The sequence below is a fragment of the Dermacentor silvarum genome, unplaced genomic scaffold, assembly GCF_013339745.2.
Source record: "Dermacentor silvarum isolate Dsil-2018 unplaced genomic scaffold, BIME_Dsil_1.4 Seq651, whole genome shotgun sequence".
NCBI lineage: Eukaryota > Metazoa > Arthropoda > Arachnida > Ixodida > Ixodidae > Dermacentor > Dermacentor silvarum.
This window is the reverse complement of record NW_023606577.1, coordinates 29,107-38,407: the sequence shown is the minus strand read 5'-3', so window position 1 is coordinate 38,407 and position 9,301 is coordinate 29,107. Positions and strand designations below refer to the sequence as shown.

Below are 9,301 nucleotides of genomic sequence, written 5' to 3'. Positions count from 1 at the left end.
AGCAATGTGACAAGTCCTTACGTACGTAGTTTGGTTTACCTTGCACTGCAAAGACAATTGGCAGCAATTCACAGCACCAGTTTCTCAAGATTTTATGAAGGGAAAGAACATCAGACATCCCGCTACAATATCTTATCACCCTCAATCAAATGGCCTGGTTGAGAGGGATGTGTGCACAGTAAAAGATGGAGTGAAGATGGTATCTGGCAGTAACTTACCAATGCGGTTTTGGTAAGCTATTGGTAAGCTTTGGTTTGGCGCAGTTTTGTTTGCTGATACTGTCACAAGTGTATAGTCAAAGGTGGCTAATCCCTGTCAGATATATGTTACTGAGTTTTCTGATTAGAACAAAGAACTGCCGTCCACCAAATGAGAACCAAGAATGCAATGGAGAGCTTAATTAAGCTCTCATGCATGCATTCACATGCAAAGAAATCCAACATCTGCTGGACTGCCAGTGCAGAGCCCGACAACCCAAACGGGCGCCTGGAATTGTGAAGTCAACCAAGAGAGCACGAATGTCAACAGTAGCGATTGAGCAGGGGGTTGAAGGCAACATGCAAATCACGTGCAAACTCACATTTACAAGCGACAGGAGATGAACGAACCACCATCCACGCCAATAACTGAAGTGGAAAAACCAGAAGCGGCAGAGCATCCTACACCAGAGAGACCTGCAGAAGATCAAAGCACCTGTAGTGCCCACAGATGCCCCAGATCTGCCCTTACGAAGGTTCTAAAGAACTAGGGGACATTTGCAACAGTTTCACCCATAAGGAGTGAAACTGTTGCGGCTTCCAAGATGCCATCAGCATTATGACAAGCCCCGCGTACAAGAACAACCATCAGCAGACAGTTAAGAATGTGTTCGAGTGAATACAGGTTCATTCATTGAATGGGATCTGTATGTTGCTGTGTGCTTTGTACGCATGATGCAACAGATAATCCCTACAGTGAAAATAGACGCTTGAAATGTGCAATGGCTCATTTTCTGATTTATACCAACATTTACATATAAAATACACCCCTAGCAAGTTCACATAAACTGTTCAGTTGCATCAATAACATGTTTGACCGAAATCATGTTTAACCCCTGAACCGTACGTTTCAAACGAGCCCAGCTCGTCTTTGCCGAACTGTCTCAAAACTGTCTTGGGCGAGCTCGTCTGCAGGAGACATTACCTACTTTTGAGTGTTTTGAACAAGACACGCTCGTTGGCGGGCTAGCTGGTGTGGCGCTTCGCAAATGGCAGCACTGCGCAGGTAATTTCTTTTTTGTTCAACCTCCCTTTCACATTTATTTGCGGCACAACTCGTGCTTTAAAAAATGCCGTCCTGTGGAAACGACGCATACATTGGAGGTCTGTCATCACGAAAAAGAAGCCTTTCCCCATGATCTAGCTCTTCGCACGATAATAATTCAGAAACGGAAGTTCGCTTCGTTTCTGGAAGCGAAAGCGATGACTACGAAATTAGCAGTTCATCAGCTGAGGAAGACTACCCAGAAGACACTATTGCCAGTGCACGTCATTAATGGCGCATCGACATGAATGACATCCCCATGAAGTGTCCTCACGAATGCATGGTACGGCATTCAATATAACATTGCCTGACAACTTGATAAAGCTTCCCGAACTGAGCTTCTGCTGTTTTTTTATTAAATACCAGCAGATAACTGGCCTCCTTTATCATGAGCAATTATAAAGTCAAATATTAGAAGGAAAGTATTCAAAATCAAAATTTTTTTAAATAAGCAGTTTAGGCATAGAAATTGTCAAAATAATAAAACGGTTAAGGGGTTAATCAGAGTATTAGGTGCACTTGTTAAAACACTGTTTAAAGGGGCCCTGAACCATCCCTCCTGCTTGGAGAAATAACATCGAGCAGGGGTACCATACGCTGTTGTGAACATCTCGGCCAAGTTCTGCTGTCGTGCGCGGTCCGTGGCGCTCGCAAGCAGAGGGCGAAGTCACCTCAAGTAGCTAGCAACCACTTATTCGTCACATTATGGTTATTCGCCTGATACTGTATTCTTTGTTTCACTCACACCTCATTTTCTTTCATTCATGGCATGGCTAGTGAGAAGCAGTTTGCATCTGCATGGGCAAAACCAGCGATGACATCTCTAAAATGGCATTTGAAAGAATGAAAGGACGAAGGCATTGGAACAAACAGACTCTCGGTGAGGTGCGCTTATTGCTTGAAGCATATAAATCACCTCAACAAGGAATGATATGGTAGAAACAATATTCAGGAGTATGAGGCAATGTAACTTGATAAAAGCAAAAATACAGAAGCAGCAAATTCAGGAAGAAGGGAAGACCTTCAAGATGCTTTTCCAAAGACAGAACATCGCCAGTGCGAATTCAACAATGATCTTGTGAAGGCCCTTGTGTCTGCAAATATTCCATTTACCAAGCTTGGTTACTCAGCCATTAAGAAGGTCACCCTTAAGTGGTTTCGACAAAACTGTCCTGACACGACTTGAAGTAATTTACAAGAAAAACGTTGACCACATTCGCGCACATGCAGGTGTCTCGGCCATGCATTTTCAAATGGATGAAACAATTTATCCCTGCCACCACTTTGTGACCACCATGCTTGGTGTATCCACTCGATAGATGCTGTTCCCAACCTTCAGTCCTCTGTGTTAGTGGACTCTTTGTGGAATAAACCAGCTGCCCGTACGAAAGAACGATTGCCATAACAACCAAGTTTCATATATAAAAGCTGCATTCCAAAATCTCAAATGCATGTTTTGAAATTTCAAGCATTTCACTTGCATTCCTGACACTCTTCTTTGCATTTGAGAAGGTTCACAATATGCACCCAACCGTAAATGTGTTTGCTTCAGTGAAGCAATATCTTTCCTACAATATCTGTCTCTACAGCAAACCTTCTCTTGCCTCCTGAGCCTGTGGTAACGCACTGGGCACGTTCTTACAAGCAGCAATGTACGAGGCAGAAAGCCTGCGAAAAAAAAAAGATGAAGCTGACAAATGCTGTCGCGAAAGCACTTCAAGAAAGTGTGACCAGTGATACCCTTTCCAGGAGGCTTTACAGCATTGAGCAGTATGGATTTCTACCAAACGCAATTGCGAAGTTGGAAACAGCAAGGCTGCACATACAGGTGCAGTTTTACACCTTGGATTCTATATGAGGAAAGTTGGACAGTGCTGCTATAAAGAAAAGCTTTTCAAGTCGCTCAAGAAAAACCCTGACGTTGAGTTTGCTAGGACATGTTTCTGGGCTTGCTGCTGCTTGCTTTGGACATAACACAGCTAGCACACACACAGTTCACAGTATGCACAGAACTCGTTGCAGTGCCGAGTGCATTACAGTTCACAAATCTAGTACCTTAAGAATGGCAATCAAATGCATAATATACATCTATTAGTAAAAAAAATTGTATAAAATGCTAACAAGGTGCCTTTTCGTAAAGACCTAATGCACCATCACGAAAACATGTGAATTAGTCCCGTTCAATGAGGTTGGGGACTTTACACACAAATTTCTCGTCATCACTAAATGATATCAAAATACAGGGCTTTGAAACACTGCTGAGTTTGAGAGCTACGAGCGGGTATTGCAAAGAAAAAAAGCATGGCATTATGTGACTTGGCATACCGACTTCAGGTTCCTCACAGACAACTTTTCGGCAAAGCAAAAGAACTTCGCCATTGCTTGGAAACCTGTCATCAACAACTTCGAAAATTCTTTTAACAATAAAAAACTCGCCACCATCTGACTCGAAAATGCTGCTATCACTTTTGCTGCTTCTTTTGTATTCCCTGCTATGTAATATCGTTCCCCGATACAAAAATCGAAAATGTTCTTGTACATGAGGTACATGGTTCAGGGCTATCTTCAGACAATCTCTTTCTGCAGGCAACACCACAGGCACATCCTTGGGTGCACCAAACATGCAAGCACCTTGTATGTGCTGAGCCTTTTCTACATTTGGATAGTGCAGGAAATCATGGCACAACTGCTTAGTTGTCAACGGTATTGCTGTTGAACAAAGCAACAGCTTCAACTCCTGGGAGAGAATCACACGCTCCAGGATTTGTTCAGGCACACCATTTGCTGCTGTAACTAACTTGACAAGCTGGCCATTCCCACTCTCAAACCCAAATGCTGAATGAGCCCACAGTGGGCCAAAGTTGCGGGCAGCCCGTGCTAAGTGCAGGAGTTGATGCACGTTGAATGTCATGCACCTATCACTGTACAATGCCGCAGCTCGGTTGACGAAACGTCGAAGAAGGTTATCTGAAATAAAAAGACATCCCATGTTTAAATTCAATACTATACACAACTACTTATGAAAAAGTACTGTTTATGAAAATGAACCTATGTATGCATTATGATCATTATGTACTTAGTGACAACAGCCCCCATGCCCTTCATTGACCTGCATTTCTGTCATGTTTCAAAAGCAGCCAGGCAAATTATTAGTTCTAAGGCTCTACAACACTTAAAAGTCCAGAAAAATATGAAAACAAAAACAAATTTGATACATGTTCTGTTGTGCTCAGCATATATTTGCAACAGTGCTGCAACAGATGTGGAGTTCAGTGCATAAGAGGCCGAACTCCAGGAGCCATCACAGCCAGCGGTGCTGTTAGGTACCAGAGCATGCACAGCAATTCATCCATTGTGGTATCACACTGTTTCAAAGAATACAGCACAGCAGCATGCACCCCCTATGATTCACAGAACCACCTTAATTACAAACCAAGTATTCCCATCTGGATGTTTGTCGCTGCCGAGCTGGCCATGCATGCGCCGCCCTTGCTTTACTCCTCTCTCTACTGTGCTTCTCTTTCCTTCCTCATTCCCTTCCTCTAAAATGCAGTTGAGGTGTCGCCCAATGTGCAAGACAGTTACTGTGGTCTCCCTCTGTTCAAAACCACTTCTTCCTCCTCCACATTTCCTGATGTCACACAGTAGATATCAAAATGGCAGTCACTGTCAGTGGGAGATGTTCAGGGGCTGTCACTTTAAGGTGAAATTTCTATTAGAATGCACGCTTAAAAGACGAATTTTTTGGGTGCATGTCCATTATGGGCCCTTTACTCTCAGTTTCAATGATAAAGTGATAATATAGGACAACTATGTCACAGCTCCTTGAATACAAAAATGCATGTTGTTATTTTTTTTGTACAATCAATGTACAGTTTTTCAAATAACCCTACTGAGTACAAAATGCATGTGTGAAAACTGCTTGATTAGGATACACAAAATTTCTCCTCACCTGCTTGGGCAATGGCCGGAGGTGAGAGTTGCTCTTGAAGGAGCAGAAAAATGGCCTCGGAAAGAATTGCGAAGTGCTTCATGTAGGGTGATGGCAGAGTATTTTGGCAGCACGGTAGGCAGTAGTACAGAAGCCAATTTCGCCACTCATGGGCCTTCCAAAAGTGCCTTTCCTGGATTGAGCGAGGCAGGCGTGTAATATGATGTGGCGGTTGAATGCCCTTCAGGCGCCGGTTCAGGAAATTCAGGGTGCTTGGTCGTCCTGCAAGACCATTTCATACAGTTCACATCATGTACATTTCTGGAATGAATGTCTGTAAGCCAGTGGGCCTCTTCAATTTTAGGTTTGGACAGCCCACTGGCAGCCAGACAGCAGCTAGCTAGTTCTGGCCCTGATAGGAATAAGCATCACTGTCACAAAAATTGGGATCCCAAGACAACCTGAAGATGCCCGAACGGTTGTAAAATCAAATGCTAGTACAACTGGCCAGTAAAAATGTAAACCCGCTGCTTGAATAGCAGCGGCCAGTGTGATCAGCAGTTTGGTCATTCATGCACTACCCACTTGAAGATATCTCATTATTATTGCCAAAGAGCTCAAGTGATATTATTAAATGGTTGCACTAGAGAATACATCACTTCTGCAATGTTCTGTATGATCAACACAGGTTGCGTGCAGTCCCACCATTTATTTTTGCACAACACTACATACGCTGTCAGACATATCCGGTACTACGTGAAATCTCATGAAAATGGTCCTACATTCAAAATTGATTGCTCCAGGTCTTTTCTCAAGGATAACGCTGACCGCCAGCTTTAATGGTTAAGGAAATGACCATAATTTTACAAAACTGGAAAAGCAGGCTGGCCACAGGATACCTTTATATATGTGTAAACAATTGTGACAAGCTGCTTAAGCTTCGATTTCAGAAAGTTAACGCTCGTGGTGACTCTGGTACACAAGCTGAAAAAGCTGGGGCTGTAGTTGGCGCTCGAATGCACTCAACACAGTCTGTGAACCGCTAAAAAATCTAGGCTAAAAAGCAGAGCAATGGGTGAAACAAGAATGAATAACCTGCAAGACAACGCAGCATGTTTGAGTGCGTTGTATGCGGTTCACGCAAAGCGATATTTTTGCTGTTTCTTGTATGAAACCATCGTGCAAAGCAAAATTGGCTTTAGAAGGTAAAGCTAGAAGTAAATAAAAGTCAGCTGAGCTCACTTTTGCTTACTTTTATAAAAAACACTATAGCCACCGAAAGCGCCTGTTGGAATGAGCCCATAACAGCTTACGCTGTAAAACACATGTGCTCCTGAATTCAGTGTGCACAACAATCCAGGAAAAATGCATGTCTGGTTCGTTACAAAGTAGTTTCTTGGGCTAGTTGATGCTCTGGCAGTCTGATAATAGCCAGAAGTGAAAATCGAAACAGCCCACTCAATCAATATGCACAGCAAATAAGCTTCACATGCACATTAGTTGCAAGATCAAGAAACTGCCAAAACAACAGAATACTGACCTATGTAGAACTTTTCATGGCAGTGAGAGGAATCGAACCAATACTCCGTGAACTGCCTGGTCACCCCAAGTAACACACAATGCATGTACTCCACAGTGTAGCACTCGACAAGGTCCAGGTACTGCAAAGGCCAGAAAGCTGATGGCCCTTTCAGTCCATTGACTGGAGTCTGCAGCTCCATGGCAAGTTTCATGTCCCTGCGTATGCCTGCTGCTGTCCTCTCTGGTGCAGGCGGCTCCGAGTTGATGTAGAGACGACGTCCTGAAATGCAGATAGACACTAGAGTTAGATCACACTTTTAATGGTGCTGTTATAATCTATCTACAGACTAAAAAGCACACTTACAGGCTTCCTCCTGAGCATGCAGCTACTTTTGAGTCAAGTTTACAAGTTCAGTGGTAAATTTGCCTAGAAAAGAACTTTACTAACAAGAGTGCTTCTACAGATCCAAACAAACAATGCATGATGCTTATGTAATGATCCTCAACACTAACCATACAGGAAATGATGCGTAATATTTCATGGTTACTATTTTCAAGGGCCAAAAACCCTACCACATCCTTCAAGTAAAACAAACAATAAACTATGTTCATGGTATCACAAACAAAAAAGAACTAAATCAGCTAAAATTTATTTTGTTGCCACCTTCCCATGCAGGTAGGCGTAACTTATGATTCACACTAAGTCTTCGAACCCTTACACCCCTGAATTCTGCAAATATGTAATGTGTTTTTAATACAGTTCGGCACTTGTCACATTCATTTTTACCATCCTTGCCTTTTTTTGTGCGGCTTTAATCCAAGAAATTTTCACCAATGCTCTCAGTTTTGTCAAAATTTTTCTATGTATACATTCTGAAAGTAATCGGACAAATTACCAAATTGTGATATGTCTGCCAATATTTCAGCATACAGTGCAAGGCTAACACAGTACCATAATAACAAGTATGAAATGTCATCTAACAATAAATATTACTGCAACGAACTTACCTTCTTGCAGTGTTCCACATGCTAGGCACCATGGGCAACCAAAGCAGCCATTGAACTGTGTCTGGTTTCCAACAGCTGCTCTGGCAGGGGCATCAACGCAGACACAAGCTAGGTATACTCTGGAGATCAGGTCCACAGCACCATGCTGCCACACAATCTCCCCAACCATCTGTAAGGCTTTCACAAACTTCCCAATAAAAAGAGCCATATCAGGGTGTTTCCGCCCAAACCACAAGCCGGCGAGGAAGGTATTTGCATTTCGATGGGGCTGCGGAAGCTCGTTGATCGACAATTGAATGGGCCAAATGGAGGCATTGGAGGACTTGTACAATGGGCTCCCATCTGTATTCACAGTTAATGTTAAGTCACTCCATTTCATAAGACCCATTTGGCGGAGTCCTTTACAAATTGCCCCATTTGCAATGTCTGTCGTCACTACATTTCCTGAACTTTGTTCGTCTCGTAGCATTGATAGACTGCTGAAAAGGAGCTCCTTGACTCTTGCTATTATGTGTTGAAGCTGTTCTTTTATGTCCATAATAGCAAAGAAGCACCCTTTCTTCTTCACCTCACTCACATCGTATGATAGCTGGCATATAGTGCAGTGGAGACTCCTCTTGTTCTCACTCATCTCAAGAAGCGACATACACAATTCGCAATAGTAATGTCTCTGGGCTATCTGTTCACATTTGGGAGCCCAAAGCTTTCGAAACAGGTATTTTGAGCGTGGGAGACCAGATGGCCGATGCCCAAACAAAGCGTCAACCAACTTTAACAAATCATCAACCGCCGACCAAGTGAGCCCATGCGCCACAACAAACGCCATAATCAACACAACAGCCTCAGCCAGTGTTGTTGATGAAGAAGGCAGTGTTTTGTTTCCGAAGTGGCGGACACATTGAGCTAGCAGCTCGGTGTCATGGAACTGTGGCACAGGCCCATTGGCGGGGTCACTTCGTTCTTCGTCGGTATGGTCACTGTCTTCACCGCTGCAGCCACTCTCGCTCACGGCATCCACAAATTCCGTCTGCTCATCGTCGAATAAGTCGTCACTGGTGATGCCAGCTTCACTTGTGGTTCTTGGCGGCTGTGCGTCGCTTAAGTATGCCAGGGCACTGTCGTCAGTATCAGCGCTGGAAGCAGCTACGCCGATCCCTCGCTGGCGATTTTCATCGCAGTTGGCAGTATCTGCGGTGTCTGCAGCGTCGTCGGGTAGGGCGTCAGTCAAAGGCTGTGCCGCCGAGGTGCTCGGCGTGATGGGCCGCTGCTTGTTGTACCATAGCGTGGAGCGTGGAACAACAAAGGGCGCGTCCGCATCGACTAAATAGAGTTTACGGCGCTTCCGCTCTTTCTCCTGGCTCATCGTGCAACGCTTGCTACACTGATTTCCGCGCGTCGCCGAAATCAGCTTGCCATGCAGGTACCACAATCACACCAACAAATGAGGCACGCAAACCGACAGCTCAAGAACAAAAGTGTTCCTGCAGAACTGCTGCGACTACTTGATTATGTAAGAAAGCAACAGTGGCGCTAGCAAGT

At 44.0% G+C, this 9,301-nt stretch overlaps 1 protein-coding gene across 1 annotated transcript; it reads right to left on the bottom strand.

The window, feature by feature from the left end:
* Positions 1-2,885: 2,885 nt before the first annotated feature.
* On the bottom strand, positions 2,886-9,301 carry LOC125941934 (uncharacterized). Its single transcript, XM_049659813.1, has 5 exons — positions 7,763-9,301; positions 6,774-7,034; positions 5,255-5,515; positions 3,819-4,269; positions 2,886-2,970 (listed from the first exon to the last, which is right to left on the bottom strand). Exons 1-5 carry the CDS (start codon positions 9,123-9,125, stop codon positions 2,886-2,888), a joined length of 2,421 nt encoding a protein of 806 aa, XP_049515770.1. The 5' UTR covers positions 9,126-9,301.